This window comes from Grus americana, chromosome 3 (assembly GCF_028858705.1).
Source record: "Grus americana isolate bGruAme1 chromosome 3, bGruAme1.mat, whole genome shotgun sequence".
In the NCBI taxonomy this organism is placed as follows: Eukaryota; Metazoa; Chordata; class Aves; order Gruiformes; family Gruidae; genus Grus; species Grus americana.
This window is the reverse complement of record NC_072854.1, coordinates 50,747,913-50,768,349: the sequence shown is the minus strand read 5'-3', so window position 1 is coordinate 50,768,349 and position 20,437 is coordinate 50,747,913. Positions and strand designations below refer to the sequence as shown.

Here is a 20,437-nt window from a genome sequence, read left to right as displayed (position 1 = left end):
CAGAGCTGGATGCAGTACTCCAGGTGGGGTCTCAGGGGAGTGGAGTAGAGGGGCAGAATCACCTCCCTCGACCTGCTGGCCGTGATTCTTTTGATGCAGCCCAGGATACAGTTGGCTTTCTGGGCTGCAAGCACACACTGCCGGCTCATGTTGAGCTTCTTGTCCACCAACACCCCCAACACGTTCTCCTCAGCACTGCTCTCAATCCACTCTCCACCCAGCCTATAGTCGTGCTTGGGATTGCCCTGACCCATGTGCAGGACCTTGCACTTGGCCTTGTTGAACTTTGCATGGGCCCACCTCTCCAGCCTGTCAAGGTCCCTCTGGATGGTATCCCTTCCCTCCAGCGTGTCGACCACACCACACAGCTTGGTGTCGTCGGCAAACTTGCTGAGGGTGCACTCGATCCCACTGTCCATGTCGCTGACAAAGATGTTAAACTGTGCCGGTCCCAATACCAACCCCTGAGGAACACCACTTGTCACTGATCTCCACTTGGACATCGAGCCGTTGACCACAACTCTTTGAGTGCAACCATACAGCTAATTCCCTATCCAATTTCTTATTCAAGCATCCCATCATCAATCCTTTGTCCTCCAAGTAGCATATTTCCTACTCCTCCAGCAACATAGCTTATACTGCCTGTAGTGTTATCCCACTAAACCACTGATAATGTTCTTTTCCTCAGCTTGCAAAATGGCTTACAGGCATGTTCATAATATTCTGAATAGAAAGTCCATAAGTTCATATTATCCACATGAAAAAGATGCCCTCAGAGCAAGAGTTATGTTTAAAACATGATGTGTTTGTATGGAAATGTCTATACTACATCTATAATAAACATATATTAGACATATAGTAAATGTCTGTATCAGATATACTTACTCATGGCAATATTCAACAATAACGTCTCTCTTTAGTTTCAGAACTTCATCCTATAATGAGACAGAATTTTCTTCTTAGTACCATGTAGGACTTACATGTACTATGAATCTAAAAAAGCTAAAACACTTGTAACATTTTCTATTAATATAATTTTAAAAACCCCTACAGTATTACAAATATCTAAACTATGAAATTCCAAAACTTTAAGGAGGATAATCATCAAGAAAGATTTCGACCAGTATGCCAGACCCAATAGACAGTTAAGGCAAGTCCTGTAAATAAATTCAGAATTATTTTATTCAAGTCTGGTTAATATAATTTTGTTCACAAATTCTGTAATATTTCCCAAAAGAGTCTGCAGCTAGCAGTTATTTCCTTATACACTCATATGGCCTACTGAGCTGGTAAGAAGGTTATGAGTACATTAAACTAAAGAATTTATGCTGACTATTTATAAAAGAGAATAGCCATTAAGGGTTTGTGTAGAAGGAGTTTGATTTTACTACCTGGTAAATCCTTAAAGGCCATGCCTGACCTGTAATGTATTCAGCACAAGATACAAAATCACAAGCAGTTTAATACAGGATCCATGTTCTCACCTTTAGACGCTAGATAAAGAGGTATTTGCAAAAGGCAAAATCTATACTCATCAAGGTATCTTTACAATTATTATTTTTTATAACTCTCACATCTTCTTCTAAAATTAAAAAAAATAATAATGAAACTGCTAGAAATATTTATTAAAGGACCCTTCCTCACATAGTGTCTGTCTCTAGCTAGGAACACTGTTACATGCTTCATATGTAAAAGCCCAGAACAGTTCTGTACCTATCAGCATAATTATAGCCAGAATTTACCTCCTTACCTAGGCTGGAAACAGTTTAGGAGCAATGCCCATTAGCGTCCACAACCCTTAGTCAGCCATGTGTCTGCAGACTGCTGCTGTTTTTCATGCACCTCTCCATCAGGAGCCTTGCAGCCCATGGGAGACCATGGGGAGATGGCACAGTGGAAGAAAGTTCACTTGAGTGTCCCACCACTGCCAGTGGAGCCGGGCCACTGTCTGCAATCCGGCGCCTGATCTGCACACCCTGGCCACGTCCCAGCCTCTTCTCCTCTGCCAGGGTTTCCACACCTGCCACCAGCTTACCTTTCTCCCTAGAGTAACTACAGAGTAAATACAATGCTAACTCGAAGCTAGCACTTTGCCTACGTGCCAAAAGCCAAGAGTGCCTCTCAAAATCACTGAGGAGCCTCCTGAAGTACTTACAGGGTTTTGCAGCCTGCTGCCCAGTGCTTCTCTCTTTTGAGTGAAAGTGTTCAGCATCCTATCTCGGGGTCCCTGTTTCTCCAGCTGAATGGAAATGAAAGCTTCTGGAGCTCTAATGAAGGGAAAAAAGTGTGGGAGGTGAGAAGAGTCACCTCTCAAAAGGTAAACTGATAACCTCCTTCTAAACCACTCACATAACTTCTTTAGATTAGACACAGCTTCTCCAACAACATTCATTTTACTTATTCCTTATATATAACAGGTAGAAATACACTGAATGTTGTGGATCAACTACCAGAGATGAGATGAGCTCTGGGGAAGGTCTCCCAGTCTACATGTTTTTAATTTCAGTGCAAGTGAAATAAATGGTGAAAGGAATAGAGACAAATTAAAAATATACATATACCTCCTCATACTGGCATTAAGGTAGTAACAGGAACTGTGAGGCCACTTGGGCTAAGCTGGACATGTGGAATGCCTTTTTATTTGTACCTTCAAACCATAGGTTGTTCAATTAGCACAGAGTTTTCAGTGCTCAATTCCCAGCTGATCAGCACCGAACAATATAAAAAATTGCTCTAACCGTGTCTTGCCAGTACCCTGTTAGTGCACAGTACCCCATGTCAAAGCCAGGAAATTGGGCCAAGGAGCTAGTAAGTGGGCATACAAGCACCAAGACGAAGCTCTGTTCTACAGGAGGAGCAAAGCCATGTTTAATGCCCTTATCCTTATTTGTCATAATTTCACAATGTTTTCAACTGTAAACTCACTGATGCTTAGAAACTCCTATGAGGTACCTGGATTTCCTCCTCTTATTAACAGGTTATCTCCATGGGGTTTGATGTGAAGCCAGAGTCCCATCGACAGGGTATGGTGAGACAACTGTAATGCTCAGACCACCAATTCACACCAAGCAACACCAAGGGCATCTGTGAATGTGCCCTTACGATCGAGAGCCCTTCGCTATATTTTTTTCATGGGGGAAGCCCAGCACAATGTAAACCAGACAGTGCTCAGGATTCACTCACGTGCCAGACTGACCCCCACCCAGTGGAGGGGGCTTGGCCAGTCTGCAACAAATACCTTTTAATGGTACAGAGTACACCTGGAGAACGCCCAGGAGAAAAAGAAGTTGCCGGCATGGTTGCTTGCAGCAGCTGATCCTCTGTTTCACTCCCAGACAATGAATTTCTTCCACTTGCTGAAGTGCTCTGACTTGGTAGACTTACATTTCCTTCCTAAAATATCATGAATATCAATTCTGTGCTTGCTCTCATAAAGACTGGCAGCTCTTCCTACTAAATCAATGCAGATTTGCAATTCTGTATGCTTTCATTTACCCTAGCTTTATGATATAATAATTCACTGGGATCATTGAAAGTCACAGAAAAAAAAAAAAACATTTCTCATTGAGCACAGGCATAATGAAACTGTAGCAGTAGCAGACTCAGAGGCAGTACCCGATTTATAAATCAGACAACATTCTCGACATTCAATCAACTGCAAATAAAATATGAATATTCCCAGATATTCACATTTTCAAATATGTACAAATAATTGTATATCTACATCACTTGTCTGGAAAATCAGTTTGCCTCCCCACAAACACAAAAAAACTACACTCATCCTCCCCCTACACCACTTTTTTAAGTCACAGTGGCTCCTGGTATGAAGGAACCTCAGAAATTTCTGCATATTTATATAAAAATAATCCTAATTTTCAAGTAGGAACAAGTGGTACTTTTTCAAGTTCTTGAAGTCATATTTCAAAAGTGGTACAGGCACACTGAAGACCAGGGGAACTAAAAAAGCACATTAATTCCCCTGCAAGTCAAGGAGGACTATTGTCTTTTGCATATAGTGGGAAAGATAAAGACCAAAATAGGAAAAAAAAAAGGCCACATTTTGAGACTTGAGTTCCTTCTCCTAACTAAGTACTAGCTTGGCTTGGGTTAGTGACAGCTTGCACATGGCTCTACTAAAGAACACCTTTGCTCTATCGTAGCAGAAAATGGACTTACTGCCCAGAAAACAATTCTTCCTGCTTGTCTGCGCACAGGGAACATACAACATGTATTAAAAACACAGTGGTCGGCAACTGCCTTAGAAGTAAATGGGCAGACGTGAGTAGTGTCTTCATTCCTGAGAAATATTTCAGCCTATAAACAAAGTCAGTATGGAAAAGTTGGGCACTGAGGTTACAAATACACAGGAGACTGGCATTCTGAAGGTCCTAGGCCCGTATCAAACAGGCTGGTCTGCATGACGGCTTATTGCACAGTGAGACTGGCTTGGTTAAGCCTGTGCCCTTCACAGCACAGTCCATGGGTCTTGGCTATCAACCAACCAGACCATGGCGGGTGTTGCAAAGCACACAGCTCCCTTGGCATCACACAACCAGCTCTCCTTCACATGGGCTGAAGGGAGACGCCACAGGCCTTGGTCTGTGTTGGGTGGGCAACTACACCACCCACAGCACTGGTGGGTCCCTCGGTGCAGACACAGCCTGTGACATCCTGCAACCATCTCCCTTTCCTACGTAAGGAGGTTATACAAGATTATTTCCAGTTTTACATGTTAATCTGGAATAACAGATGCATGACCTCCTTATCACTGCCTCTGTTGGTTGTATTAATTGTCCTCCGTGTGTGAATTCAATTAGTTAGCTAATACCCACTGACTGTAAATCAGCAAAAACTGATCCAGAATGGACGCAGCAGCCATTAAATGATTTACAGAGGAGAGGAGACGTCTGAAAATGAAAAATACAGTCACTGCCATTCTGCGGAAAAGAAACTATTCAGCATTTAGACAGTAAAAGAGCTCCAAAGGTTTGGAAGATCACTCCTTTTCAACTGGAGGATGAAGAGCTGTTTCCAGAGCAAGACTACTTGTGGTTATCAGCAGAGACACACAGCACCAGTGCTTTGTATGGCAGTGCAGAGGATTGATTTGGGAAAGAAACCAAGGTTGCTTAGTTCCACTGAGGATTTCAGTGCTGCAGAATCTGATTAGAAATGAAGACGGGAAATCTCAGATATCTCTGTGAGAGGGAATGGAAACCGGTCTCTGGGATGAACTAGACCATGGCCGGCCCTGGGAGGCTGCACAGCCAGCCATCCAGCTACCAACCAACGCCTGGGTGCCCACCAAGTGACTGCAGAGTGCCCCAGCTCCCTGGCATATGGCCCATGTGCTGCGAACAGTTGCATGAGATTGGTGGTGCAACGGTTCCTGCTCAGCAGCAAGCAGGCAGCTCTGACTGTACGATACTGAGGTTTTTTCTGGCGGGCCATCAGGATATCAGTTTGTTTGGGCCAGTGGATCTCAGCTGTACAGTGCAGAATCACTGTCCTGCTCGTGTTGGGACAGGATGCAAACAATGCAGTGGTGAAACAAGTTTGTGATGCAAACAATGCAGTGGTGAAACAAGTTTGTTCTGGTGTGGTTGACAGTCTCTGGGGTGAGTGTTGGCCCTAGGACCTCCCTCCTCCGGTGTAAGGAAAGAAACTGTATAGGACAGTGCTCTAGAAACAGCAATTCATGCTCAGAAGCTTGCAAGACACAGCTGCATAAGACTTCTTTCCCTCCCCACACTGCAGCTCTGAGTAACAGAAAATGAGACAACAGGGAGTCATGATAAGTCTATTTTTCATTTTTAAACTCAGAAAGAAACTGATGTCACACAGGAAATGTTTTAGACTCATTCCCTTAGCTGGTTCAACCCATCTCTAACAACTTTTGAACCCTCTGACTAATTTAAATACATTTGACATAAGAACAGAGGTCTCAAGTGTATAAAGCTCCTTCCAGTTTTGCAAAATGAGCATTAAGCCCCTGCTCAGGGAAAAGGCGAGGAGAGTTTGATCCCTGGCCATTTTGTTTGGCATGCTCAGCTCCCAGGAGGCAGCGACCAGCTGGGCTCCCAGCATGACAGCCAGGCAGTCAGCATGTGCACAGCTACAAACGTGCTGCAAAACACAGTGCTTCTTGCCCAGCTAGACAGCAAAACACGGGCACTTCCCATACACAGGAATGAGCTGAGGACACTGCCTGGTGGCAAGGGATTGAGCGTGGGGAGCATCGGGGATGCAAAAAGGGACTGAGGGGGGATGGATGGGTTGTCCTAAGGAACATGGAAAGAGATGTCAATATAAGCACAGAGAAGGCAAGACAAGCCCTAAAGAATCTCTATTTGCTTATGAATTCAAAATTGCATACAAAGTCACTTAGCTCATCACTGTAATGCAACTGTCTCTGGAAGAGGCACAACAGCTGCATAAGAAAATGCAACACAGAGCCTTACAACAATTTAGCATGTATGAAGTAAGGGCAGCTCCTGAGCCTCACAGATTAAACACAGGATGGAAAAAAAAAAAAAAAAGCCAAATATAAGACGAGGAACAGGTGATTCTGGCAGGTAGCTTTTGAACCAATATTATGGCATCAGGTTGACATGAATGTTTCCTATTGCAAATAGTGTTGACCATACTTCTGTTTTCAGAAGACAGGACAAATGAAAGCAGCAGGAACTGATGGTTTCACTATCCCAGAAGAATGCATATTTCAAGGTCAGGTTGTGATTGCTAGCCTTACTGCATACCACAGGCTATAAGATTTCACCCGTGCCTTTTGAATCCAGTTCATCTCCAATCTCTTTCAGTCCTCTCTTGAGGTATATTTTTAGCTATGCTTCATCACTTACCCAACTAATAGACTTTAAATAAATCACTGACGTGACACCATTTATTTTTATGTCATATGCTAATACACAATCACCGCAGTCCCTGCAGTCATCAGTGATGCTGTTCCAAGTGTTGCGCAGGACTGCCATCCAATTGATTATAAGCAGAATTAACAGATACCCTCTTTGGGCTAAGTCTCACAAACCCCATTATTACTAGTGCAATGTGAGGAAGAAGATGCCACTGACCTTTATGTCCAGGGTATGGGGAGGCTGGGCCAAGTAACAAAAGGAGGCTTGCTGAACAGCTGCCAAAAGAACATTTTTCTGAGTGATCTGACAGGCCAGGATAAGTTGCATCTTCCTTATTCCAGATGGACACAAGAGCTAAGGAGAGGGAAAATAGCGTGTTAGGCATTTTCTCTGCCGTTTAAAAGACAGGCTACTTTACAGACATCGCTCTCTGCCCTGTAGTACTGCAGCAGCTTAACTTAATGAAAGGAGGGGTAAGGGGGAGCATTCTATTATATTTGCATACATTGTTATCATTGAAACTTGACAAAACGTAGAGATCAAGGAAGCATTTCATTCATTTGTATTTAGTGAGTTGTATTCTCAGCTCTACTCTGTAGAGCAGGAGGGTGCCAGACAGTGCAGCCAAGTGCAAACAGGCTGGGAAAGGAGTAGATACCAAATCAAACATATTTGGTTTTCCTTGGCAAATCTTTAATTACATGCCACCCTGCTGCAGAGTACAGGTCATGACTGAGTTGATGGCAAGAAGATGACTTTGTGGAGAGCTTTAAAGAAGAAATCTCCACAGCCTGGCAGTCTGTGATGCTGGTTTTATACACTTGTATGAAGAGGAAAAGACTAAGTTTGCAAAATAGCATTGAAGATTAAGGTTGTTTTCTTTCATTACAGAACTCTCTACACCAAATACTGCTACTGTGTGTGCATACAGCCACACACAGGCATCCTGCTTTATTTAACAAAGTTCCTCAGACTAAACTCTGCTGACTTAGTTTCATCCTAGTAAGGATTCCTGGATTAGGCAACATTAAGAACCAAATTTTCAGTGCATTTTTATGAAGTTAATTATAAAACAGTGGACTAAATCATAGTATCACTCAGAGAAAGACAAACAGTAGAGAAGTTTATAGTGTCTAGTAAACACACGACTGAGGCCCTTACATACTTTAGCAAATAAATAATAATGTAATACACATTTTTCTGTTTATTCGGCAAATTAAATCACTCACCTGCATAACACCATCTCTTGTACGGAAACTAAACTTTCCTATATGACTGTCAATTTCTTGAATGCTTAATGGTAAGCTAGATGGAATATATCTGCAATAGAAGCAAAATTATCTATAAACATAGCGTATGACACAGAAAGAAGTCAAACTGAGGATGAAAGGAGAATAGTGATAAATTCAGAAATACTTTTCATTTCTTTCCCCCTTTAAATTTAAAACACATAACGGAACTGGTCACTCTAGTCCCTAGTTTAGTGATATTAGGATGCTCCTTTAGTTTTCAGAAGTAGTTTCGTAAGAAAAAGAACATATTCTCGTGATGTTTTGTGGTTCGCTTTACAATGACTCATTAGCTCCTCCTAGATGAGCTTGGTCTAAACCAGTGAAAAATCTGCTTGTTCAGTTTAATCATGCCTTGTTTCGAGTACTGATTCCTAATGTGTTTTTTTATGCTGCTGTACTGTCTTCTAGGCTCTGATATCCATCACTGCCCCAATTCAATTAGGAGCTAAAGTTTCATCCCAGGTTGTTTGCAATTGCTATACTTGTTTGAAACAGCCCAGTTTTCACAGCAGGCTAAAGTGTATGCAAGTGAACAGGGTGCAAACAGCAGCACGGGACACAGGTGGTATTATGTGCAGGTGGGAAGGGAGCTCCACTGCCCCTATTAGCCATCGGGAATGACCGACAGGATGCCCTCCCTGAATCTAGTAAGAGAATTCACAGATTATTTCCTCTCTTCCTCATAAACCTTGATCTAAAAGACACACAAAGACACACACACAAACCAGTATATTTATGTATGTGTGCACACACACACATATTTACCAACTCTTTAAAGAGTAAATCAAAGCAAATGTAAAATCTGCTTGTTCCAGTTGCTTTCCCCAGGGGAAAAGGGAAGATAATAATTAGCCTTCTCCTTGTGCAGAGATTAGATCTAGTAGTCACCAAGCTGAAAAACAATCAAAGATGCCACTTCATGAATTGCAGTATAATTCTAGAAGAACAAGTTTTCTTCGTGCTCAGAATAAGGGCTTTATTCACAACAGGTTTTGAGGTCCCATTTTACTACCTATGGGGTTTGGGGCAATCACTTTCAGGCCAGCCCCATTAAGCATCCCTCCCTTGGAAAGAAAATGCACTTTAGACCCAAAATTGCCAGCGTTCCTGTGTTGGGTTTGTGTGGCAAGGTTTTGGTAGCGGGGGGGGCTACAGGGGTGGCTTCTGTGAGAAGCTGCTAGAAGCTTCCCCTGTGTCTGATAGAGCCAATGCCAGCCGGCTCCAAGACGGACCCGCCGCTGGCCAAGGCCAAGCCAATCAGCTCCTCTGTGATAACATATTTAAGAAGGGAAAAAAACAAGCTAGGGAGAGCTTTTGCAGCTGGAGAGAGGAGTGAGAAGATGTAAGAAACTCTGCAGACACCAAGGTCAGTGCAGAAGGAGGGGGAGGAGGTGCTCCAGGCGCCAGAGCAGAGATCCCCCTGCAGCCCGTGGTGAAGACCATGGTGAAGCAGGCTGTCCCCCTGCAGCCCATGGAGGAAGGATGAGGGGGTGTAGAGATTCCACCTGCAGCCCGTGGAGGACCCCATGCCGGAGCAGGTGGAGGCACCTGAAGGAGGCTGTGGCCCGTGGGAAGCCCACATTGGAGCAAGTTCCTGGCCGGACCGGTGGACCCGTGGAGAGGGGAGCCCATGCCAGGGCAGGTTTGCTGGCAGGACTTGTGACCCCGTGGGGGACCCCACGCTGGAGCAGTTTGCTCCTGAAGGTCTGCACCCTGTGAGAGGGACTCCATGCTGGAGCAGGGGAACAATGAGAGGAGTCCTCCCCCTGAGGATGAAGAAGCGGCAGAAACACCGTGTGATGAACTGACCATAACCCCCATTCCCCGTCCCCCTGTGCCGCTGAGGGGGGGAAGGTTGAAGCCGGGAGTGAAGTTGAGCCCGGGAAGATGGGAGGGGTGGGGGGAGGTGTTTTAAGAGTTGATTTTATTTCTCATTCCTCTACTCTGTTTTGCCTAGTAATAAATTAGATGAATTCCCTCTCTAAGTTTGGTCTGTTTTGCTCGTGACAACAATTAGTGAGTGATCTCTCCCTGTCCATATCTCGACCTACAAGCATTTCGTTATGCCTTTTCTCCCCTGTTTAGTGAATGAGGGGAGTGAGAGAGCGGCTCTGGTGGGCACCTGGCCTCCAGCCAGGGTCAACCCACCACAGTTCCACACAAATTCAGAGTCTCCTCACTTTCACTGCTCAACAGCTTTAAATTAGCATTATTCAATCCCAGACACCATACAAAAAGGAAACAAATCATGCAGCATTTTACATTTTCTGCCTGAATAATTTTATGTATTTTACACACTGAATTTTTTGTGGCTTATATGTGAGCCTGAGCAGACTAAAGGCTTGATCCCATCCATGCCTTGTGGAACACAAAAAAAGTTCAGTCTACCTGTCAACACAGCTGTCATCTTCCAGGAGAGATGTAATGAATACTGGTGGGAGGTGGTCTGCTTTCTCCCTGTGAGATGCAGATTCGAAGTGCACAGGCTTCAGGTACAAATGGAACTCCCCAAAACCTGCTTCCATTGCAAAAGCCTTATAAAACCTAGAAACAAACACGGATGGATGCATTTGAAAAATTAACTGTCTTTCTGCTGTAAGCAATGCACATCTAGAAACCTACATCCATCAGGTTCATTTCATGAGACACCTGCATTCAACTTAAAACATTTCTTGATATCTGAAATAGTATGATGGATATGAAGCAAACAAGTGTTGTACCCAGATGGTTGCTTAGTATCGCCCATTTGATTGACACAGACAGCACTTACAAACAAAGGACAAAAAGTTGCAAGTCTACAATGTCATAAGGGAAAATCAAGAGAAATGTGCTAAATGTTCCTATTTAGAAAGGACTGCATATGGCAGAGAGATGAAGAATATTATTTTAGACTAGAAATTGGGAAGAGAACTGTCTGCCAGAAAGGAAGCTTCAATAGACAAGCAGAGCTCATACACATCATTACTACTAAAACAGTGACTTCATAGCTTAAGAAACATTTATTTTAGAAGCCCCCAGTTTGACACAACCCCAATACAACCTCTCCTATATAATAAATTATGAGGGCAGTCCATCAGCAGACAGTAAACACATGGTCTAGATGCAACCACTAGCTCAGGAAATCTCTGAAGCACCAAGTGTCGGAAGTTGGGCACTGTCCTGCTTTATGTAATCCCTCCCCATGGATCCATCACTGCACTCCTTCAGATGCAAGGCCACAGAAACACGGATCTGGCCTGTGATGGCTATTCTCATATAGTGTAAGAAGATGTTAAAAAGAAAGACACTGGCTTTTTGATACAGACTGCAAAGGAATAAGATACTCTCTTGCTTCCTCCTAACATCTAAGGCAGGTGTTTTATTAGTCAAGAAATCAGGTCACAGAGAAGCTATGTTGTGAGAATGTGATAAAGACACAAATAGGACCTAGAAGACATAGCTCTTAGTCCTTTAAAATCAGGTAGTATTCCCTGCCTGCAAAGTAAGGGAAAGAAAAGGGAAGGAGACATAATAATACATGAAAGACACCGTGAGCATCAATCGATAATCATATGGAGAACAAACAATATCAACTCTAAGGTCTTAAAACGAAGAGCTCTGTGTAATTATTATAAATGTTGCTCTCTTAGTTGACCAGTATAGACATACGAATAGCCTATACAGAACAGACATCAGCACGCAAATCAGCTTATATAGTACTGTGTAAAGGGGAAAAATAGAGAAAAAGATATTAAAAAGGCAACTGTGTCAAACAAAACCAGAAAGAAGCTGAATTCAGACTAAAGCTGCACTGTCTAGCTCTACTGTTGTACCAAAGGATGTCCCTTTTCAACAGATAGTAGAAAATGAATACTGAGGAACTGAGGAACACTGAGGAACAAAGAGAAGCAGCAAGGGCTGTACAGAACAGGGCATAAAATGTAAATTTGTACTGTTAGATGTGAATGACCATCCACTCCAGGAATGGAGAGACAGTCAAGTAATAGGAGTAGTTCTGGCAGGTCCCCGCAAAAGCCTGACAGAAGCTATGGTATGAGGTAGAGGAATCCACAAACGTAGGTGTACTCTCTTCATTTTACTCTGCTTAGCAAGAAAAAAGATCACTAACCTTTCTGATGTTTCAGTCTGAATCTGAGTCTCTAACTGTTCATATTATAATGAACTGTGAACTTCATCACATCAAAAGAAGATGTAAAAATAGCACCTCGAAATGTCACATTAAATAAACTATTTAGGTTTATACTGGTATTTAGACTGATGTAACCATCTTCACCTTCCACTGAGTTTCCATCCTGGAAAATAACAATTTACTGCTATTTTTTTCAGGGATTTTTAAGCATGTCACCTCAGATGAGTATGTCCTCTTAGTCCTGTTCCTGAAGGAAATGCAGCCATGTGATGATCCGGTCTGCTCATCTGTCTCCTCAGGATAACTTTTAAATCAGTTGGTGAATATTAATGAAATCTGACACAGAGACAGGGCTTTCAAGATATTAAGTTCCTACAGGTTTAATGAAAAAAAGGTGATTGGATATTGATTTTTCAGCTAAGTGAAAAGTTGCAGTGCAACCTTACCCCTTATTAATTACCAGAAAATATATGTGCTGTATGTATGTGTGTGTATGAGTGAAGGAACACAGAGATAACTCCACTGGTGGAAGAAGTTTAACAAGAATCTGTATTTTATTAGAAAGCTGAGTATCCAAATAAGAAACACAAATTGCCAAGAAAGACCTTCCTGCTTCATGGAATTGCTTGGGTTGAAGTAAATTAACCTGTTTGTTAGTCTGCCCAAGAAAGTTCCAGATATCTTATGATAGTTCAAGAAATTCTTATTTTAATGGAAAAGACCTGTGATGGAAAATTAGGTTTTCCAGCAAACTAAGTTTGGCTCACATATCTTAAAGATGTCTAGGTTTTCAACTGCTGAAAATAACTGCTGCTGTCTTTTTGATACAGACTCTAAATTTTAAAGAAGAAAGCTAGAGAAAGGGTTAAGACAAAGAAAAACCATGACTAGAATGTCATCTATCCCACACATCCAACTTTGCTATTGCAAGCAATCATGTCCCACAAATCCTTTTCATAAATGAATCAAACCCCATTTTAAAACTGTTAGTTTTCTACCCTTTGCTCTTTCCCTTCCAGAACTTTGTTGTCTAATTCTTAGAAATCCCCTTTTAATTTCCATCTTAAATTTATTCACAGTGATTAGATCCATTTGTTCTGCTGCCAAAATTGGCCTTTGGCTTCAATAACTCCTCTCCATTCCCAGTGCTTATCTTCCTGGTATATTTATAGAGAACAATCTTATCTTCTCTCAGCCTTCATTTTGCTAGGATAAACAAACCAAGATATTTCATTTGCTTTTGTAAAATGTGTTCTCTATTTCCCCTCAGTGTGCTATTAGATCATCTTTGCTCCCATTCCAATCTGAATTTATCTTGCTTGAACACAAATCTCCAAATTATACTTAATAATCCAGGTGAGGCCTCACCAGAATCACGTACACACCATCAATTCTCCCTCTCTCTACTGGTTACAAAACTCATTGCACGATTCACAGTAAGATACAATGGCTTTCTCCCCACCGTGGTTTCTATATGTTGGCAGTTTATAATCATCCCATGGCCAGCTATACAGTCAGTTCTTTCTCCTTCTCTGTTGCTTCCAACTAATAAACTCAAAGTTCACAGGAGAATTTCCTATTATTATGCATAACCTTCAACTTCGTGTTATTGATGCTTATCTCCTTTCTACTGCTCCAGTCCTTAGAACTATGAGTTCCTCCTGAAAGATACTCCATTTATTTTCCATATCAGTTTTATCTGCCAGCACTACAACATCCTGAATTTAATAACACCCTCTTATGTTTTCTACTGAGATCATTAATAAAAATGTCAAGTAATATGGAGCTGAACAATAGGAATTTCACCAATAACTTGCCTCCAAGCCAGTAGTTCAACACTACCCTTTGGAGTCTCCCCATTAGCTCAGCCCTTATCTCCTTTGTCTTCCTGTACAAATTGTCATCTTCTCCAGCTGATAACTCCACAAATGCATGACACTGACTCCCCTTGTGCAGATTATTTCATTATCATTGTAAAGATCAGCATAGCCAGAATGATTTTTATGCTTTCCTACCCCTGGTGGTGAACAAAGTTTGTACTTCTTGTGTGCCTTTTCTTATATTGCACTGCTCTTCAGTAGGCAGTTAAAATAATCATCTGTGTAAAATCTGCAGAAGAAGGCATCTTTGTGTTGATTTGATCAGTGAATTCCTCCTGCCCCTCCTCCTTTTGGCAAAATTTCAGTGTTTTCACTGCAAAAGGGCCTCTCCTGTTAAGCTTTGAGGAGCAGCGTGTCCTCAGCCTTTGAAACTAACGAACATCTGCAAACCCCAGATAGACTCCATCCCCACATAACAAGCACCTATCTCCCACAACACACACACAGGCACTCTTCCTCTTGCTATATCTTTTTCCAGCTATAGGAAGTGGTCTATTTAAAAGAAATTACTTCTTCCCTATAAACCACACCTCTCTGAGGTCACCATAGCTAAAATGGCAATACTGACCCACTAACCTGGCTAACTGCGCACTCTCTGTTGCCACCTCTATCAGTCGATGGCGGAGTGTGACAAGCTCCATAAGCATGGAGAAGGAATCCAGGATAAAGAGCTGTTTTTCTCTGCCAGTTTTTTTTTCTTCGTCTACTCCCACTTCTAATAGCGACAAAGCAATCTCTTGCACCATCACAGGGTCTTCTATCAGTACCTCAGCAAATAACTGCAAAGAAAGGGAAAAAAAAAAAAAAAGGAAACAGAGAAATCATTTACATACAGATGACAAAGGTCTTTAAATACTTTAGGGGATGGTTCTCCTTTTTCTGGAGTAAATCATGACTGGAGTTGCTTTTGACTTGCAACTCATGCAAGGTCAGAATTGCGCCCACCTTGACCTATCCTCACCCCTAAAAATACACTGGTGTTTTGCCACTTGCTTCGAAAGTAGAGACACTGAATCTATAAACCTGGCTTTACTCAAAGGACTTTATTTTTTATATTGAACACAGGATATTTGCCTTTTTTATTATAATCAAAATTCAGAAGGCTTTCAGATGCATACACCTCTCTAAAGCAGGGGCTCTATAACTTGGTTCACTTATTACTAGCTGAGCCCATTCCTCCTCTAAAAAGTGTGCAGATCCTAGTACATGCACCACTGTATGTATTATGCTCCCAAAATGGGGACAGCAAACTTACATAGTCCGCTAACTCAGCAGAGCTGGAATCCCTTTTCTACTGGGACAGTGGAAGTCTCCAAAAAAGCAGAAACCCAGGAAAGAAAAATTATCAAAAGCTGCAGCTTGGTAACGTAAAGAGCTGGAAAGAAGACAATGGTCCACTGACTATTGTGCTGTGGAAGTGGTGGCAGGAACAGCTCCTGGCTCTGTGTACAGGAGAAGATGGTCCTCGTCTCTACCTGTCACAACTTGTACAACTGTGGCACCCTGCTCATGTCAGACAGGATAAATGTGGCCACTGCTGTAGCTGAGTGGCTTCACAATTCGCTGCTTATGACCAATGAATCACAGATCATGAGGAAATCTGAACTCAGTCGTGCAGTTATTAGTAATAAAAGTCTAGATTTCAACACCTGCCATTCGCTACGCCTTCACAGCCCCACTGAGGGGGAAAAAAAAAGTTTGAAAAGACAGCACCCCAAAGTTAAGTGTCAGAAGTTGTGCAACTTTATTTTGTCCCTCTTCCCCAATGCTTTACAACACACTTTTGTACTTCTGTGACTCTGGATGGGTGGGACAGGACAACCCATCGTTATGTGCTTCTTCAAAGAGCTGCTACAAGGAGAATAGTATCTTCCCTATTTCCAAAGAGGAGAAAAGAAGAGGTAATAAGCTTAGACTGTAGCAAGACACATCTGTGCTAGACTTTAAGGAGAACTTGCTACAGGTGAAGCTAGTGAAGCACTACAACTGACTGCTTGAAAAAGTCTATCACATGATGTGTTTAAGAACAGGACAGCTATTTATCTCATAGGAATAACATAAGTATAGCTTACCCTGACTTGGGGTGAGCAAGAGACATCTCACAGGTTCCCAGGAACCATTTAGTTTCTAACTCCAGAATTCACTTTTCTTTTTATATGGTCTCTCTGATATTTGTACATAGGAAAAGCACCTGTTCCCAGGCTGGCAGCATCTGTACCTCACCCCTGGGTAATTTGTTCATTATGAAGTTGAAAGATGCTTAAGAAGTCAGATGGGGAATAAAAATTGGATCTTGTAAAACCGTCCTTAGTGAAAGGTTGGAAAAACACGAAAGAATGAGGTCCAGGGTCACAAAGGAGCAGTCCAGGAAGGACAGAAATGTTGATTTTAGCACACCAAGTCGTAAAGAAAACAATATGTGATCAAATAAAGACTGCATCATCATGCCTATGCAAAAGGAAACCAAATTAAATCTGCTCCGGCAAAGGTAAATTTCCTAAAATTTAAATGTTAGACTTTTACAACCTTAGTGTCTTCTAAACATTGCCTGCTTACCTGCATTTGTCTCATCTGCAGCTTCTGTTAGAGGAAAAGGAATGGGCAAGAAGTAAACACAACAAACCCCCTCCTTTTCCCCCTCAGCAACAGCAGTGTGGTAACTTTAAGATCCATCACAGAACACTGCCACTGACTTCTAGGATTTAAAATTTAAAAAGCAAAGAATTATTTGTGATCTGCTGGGGACAAGAGAGTAGTGGAACACTGCCAGTGGATTTTATTGGCAACAGAGAGATGCTGGATAAGTAATTCTTGGGGTTTGCTCCAGGCCAGGGAGGGGAATATCCTAGGAAGCTGTGCCTTTCTGCCTTTAGTTTGCCTCTATACTTTCTTACCCATCGCCGTCTTCACAGTCTCTTCATCTAACCAGTTCTGTCTCCACGCCTCAAACTTTTCGTTTTCATCCTCACTCCTCGATTATCACTGGTTTTGGGCAGCTTAAGCCAATTTCTTTACCAAACCATTCTCAACCCTCCACCCTACCCAAGGTGCCCTCCTGCCCCAGCCCCAATTTGCAGTGCACTTTTTCACCCTATATCTTTTCCTTCCAAAAGGAAGAAACCCACTGGATCTTAGACCTAGTCTCTGTCTCCCAGCTTTTCATCTACCTCAATCCTTATTCCCATTTACTGGGCTGCCATCCCACTTACCAAGCCAGCTGTATTTTCTCTGTGCTCCTGCCCAGCTCCTGTTCCACTAGCAGAGCTGCTGCATCTCCCCTGTGATGTGCTCAGCCACCTTCCTCCGCTGCCTTCGGTGAAGGCAACATGAGTGGCAGTGCAGGCTAACAGCTCCTCGTACTCACTTTCACTGCTCAGACCCAAATCAAACATGGATCACTTACAGCAGAGCTATTACTGCAGGGACAGTGAAAAGTCCTGATTTGCCTCAGGTTATAGATATACCAGGGCACACAGAAACTTCAGATAATGTCTTCTTGTTGCAATAGCATATTTTATTTTAGTTTATGTTGGCCAAACTTGGCAGGAATGAAAGCATAGCATATCACTACCTACTGAGTCTTCCCAAACTTGAAATGTATGCTCCAAAGCAAAGCTGTATCACGATCTTGTAGACAAAACAGATAAAATAATTTATTTTCCTTTTTTTGCTCTCAGCAACAACTAAGCTAATTAAAAAAAAAATCAAGCTGATAGAGACATCCAGCATCAATAATTTCATTCACAATAATTAGCATTTATCAAAATTATAGCCAACTAAATTCAGAGTCCTACACCAGGAAATGGTGGACATTACAGTAATAACCAGCTCCACCTATAACAATATTTGCTTTAACGTACAATCTTTTTTTTTTTTTCAGTTTGTACACACACGCACACAAATGCAAAACCTGGAGACTTACCGTGATCTCATGTCAGTTTAACTATTTTCCTTCTCATTAGGCTGATTGTTCCTACTTTATACTGGCATGAAATGAAGAGTTCTACCTTTCTGTGTTCATTTACAGAAAAAAAATCTTGTTTTAAAGGTGGATGGAATGGATCTTCACTAATCATAAGCAAATAAGCGAATTAAGAATCACATAGCTAGAACTTTAACCAGCAAGCATAAATGAACTAGCAAGATCACAGTCTTGGGCGTTCTGCTTTAAAAAGTCATTACTAACACAAAAATGGAACTTACATCTTTTTGAATCTGAGAGCTGTAAAACGTTTCTGGCTTTTCCATTGTTAGCCACTGATCAACTACTAGCTGAAGTACTTGTTTTTCTAGATTACTTGCTTTACTGGCTGTTTTTGGTCTGCAGATGCTGTAGAATTCCTGGTAGATATATTCAAGAGCTTTGGGGATCAAGTACACCAGACCAAGAGAAGGGTGAAACTCCAGCAAATAAATGTTCTTCAAAGTAGGACTTAAAAACAACAAAAACAAAGAAAGAATGAATAGCTCTCAAATAAGGCTTTTATAAATTGTATATATGAAGAAACCTTGCAATTGCTTAATTTGCAAGAATAAATTACAATGGCTTTAGTGCACATCAGAAATCAATGGTCAAATCTGAAAATAGAACTGAAGCCTTAATAAACGTAATTATGTTGGAACACATCTAAGTAGTTTCATTTGCTAAAGAAAACAGAAATGTTTAAAATTCTCTTTTGTTAGTTGACGTGTTTTACTAGCTGCATTTTCACATCTATTATCCCTGCCCATTAAAACTGTCTGCACTTGAAAATAAGCGCTCAGATGATAACCAACACAAAATCAAGATGTGCATAGGAGGAGGGTTAGGGCCAAGGGGCTTGAAACAGAGGCAGGAAATCAGGAGGGACCAGAGGCAAGGGGCTCTTGGCTTCTGGGTGTGCATTAGCTGCTATGTAAAACCTTTGCATAACCCACAGTGCTGCACAGCTGCAGGATGGGGAACATGGGGCAGGTCTGTACTGCAGGTAATGTGTGGATTCCACCCATGAAAACACAGCACACGCACATCCAGCTGGGCAGTTGTGCTCAAAAGAGTTAATAGACTGTGGCCAAAGGGCAGTGAAAGTTGTAAAGCCATGTCAGGATACTGATGCAGCAAGCTTAAAGCGAGGCTAACCTCAGTAGCCACTTTCATCATTACTGTTTAATAGTCTGTACCCATGGGAATATTAATGTCCCAGTGCACAGCAAGGTGCAATTATCAAATCCATTGTCATGCAAAGGTAGTGGGGGAGGAATTACTTTTATTCCTTAAGTGTTTTTCTGGCTATCTAAATAGCATGAGGCATTTATCTATTTCTTGATTGACCTTTAAGACTGTCATTTTTTCAAATAGTCTTATTTCCAGGTGCTGGATCCCAAATTTTTACAATCAATCACAGAAACTAGATCAGAAAGAGTTACTCTCCAGAAAAACAAAACTGTATAATTACTCACCAGCTAGTGTTAAGAGAGATAAGCTGCTTAGTAATCACATTACAAGGAAGTCCAAATTCATTGATGCCACCTCTCTGACCTTCCCGCCAAATCTTGTGGACATATTCCCTCTGGGCATCTATCTAAAATTCAGCAATAAATGGAAGTGACATTAGCCATTAAAATTCAAACATAGCTAGAAATCAAGGCAAACCCAACTATTCCTTATTTAAACATCAGCTGCAAAAATTTCTATTTATATATATAAATTTTCAAGTCAATTATATATGTACCCACTCTAGATGAATTATTCCTGCTAAAATTATTTTGAATCTTTCATATTCCTTCAGAACAAAACGATGTTGACAACAGTCTATTTTTATTGCTAGCATTGTGGTAGCATTAGTGGCAACAGCATCATAACAGTAACCTCTTGTACCAAAACTCAAACTTCCGTTTGTGGACTAAAAGCCAAGTTACAAAGGTTAGCTAATTAAACTTCCCAACTTGCAGCCTCTGAAATCAAAGCTCAGAGAAAGGAAATATCTTGTGGCAGGATATAGAGGAAAGCTGAGGCAGATTTATAAACCAGAGGGAAAATGTGAGGATTTCAAATGTCGTGCTTTAATTATTAGCACAGGAATTCACAGCTATCTGAAATATACTGCTTTTCAAAGTGCACTTTAAAGTACAAACTTTGTTTATACGCTCTTTAAAGTCTCTTCTCTCTTACTCTAAACAGGACTAGTTCCTTATTCACTGCATTACAGAAAAAAAATAGATTATAATTTTAATTAGCTTCCACACTTCTCAACTAGTATTTCTAATTGTCTCAAACAATAGCAG

General features: G+C 41.6%; 1 protein-coding gene across 5 annotated transcripts in view; it reads right to left on the bottom strand.

The window, feature by feature from the left end:
* LOC129203961 (uncharacterized) overlaps nt 1–20,437 on the bottom strand; it is a 93,161-nt gene that overhangs the window by 42,636 nt on the left and 30,088 nt on the right. For all 5 annotated transcript variants that reach the window (XR_008576222.1, XM_054819051.1, XM_054819053.1 and 2 more), the window contains 9 exons: nt 19,613–19,734; nt 18,377–18,605; nt 14,750–14,952; nt 10,553–10,708; nt 8,102–8,192; nt 7,089–7,226; nt 3,239–3,393; nt 2,156–2,267; nt 886–935 (listed from right to left, as the gene is read on the bottom strand). Coding sequence is in view for 4 of the 5 variants with exons in the window: in XM_054819051.1 (XP_054675026.1) it covers nt 886–935; nt 2,156–2,267; nt 3,239–3,393; nt 7,089–7,226; nt 8,102–8,192; nt 10,553–10,708; nt 14,750–14,952; nt 18,377–18,605; nt 19,613–19,734 (1,256 nt within the window). In the remaining variant the exon portion in view is untranslated. The remainder of the gene's footprint in view (nt 1–885; nt 936–2,155; nt 2,268–3,238; nt 3,394–7,088; nt 7,227–8,101; nt 8,193–10,552; nt 10,709–14,749; nt 14,953–18,376; nt 18,606–19,612; nt 19,735–20,437) is intronic.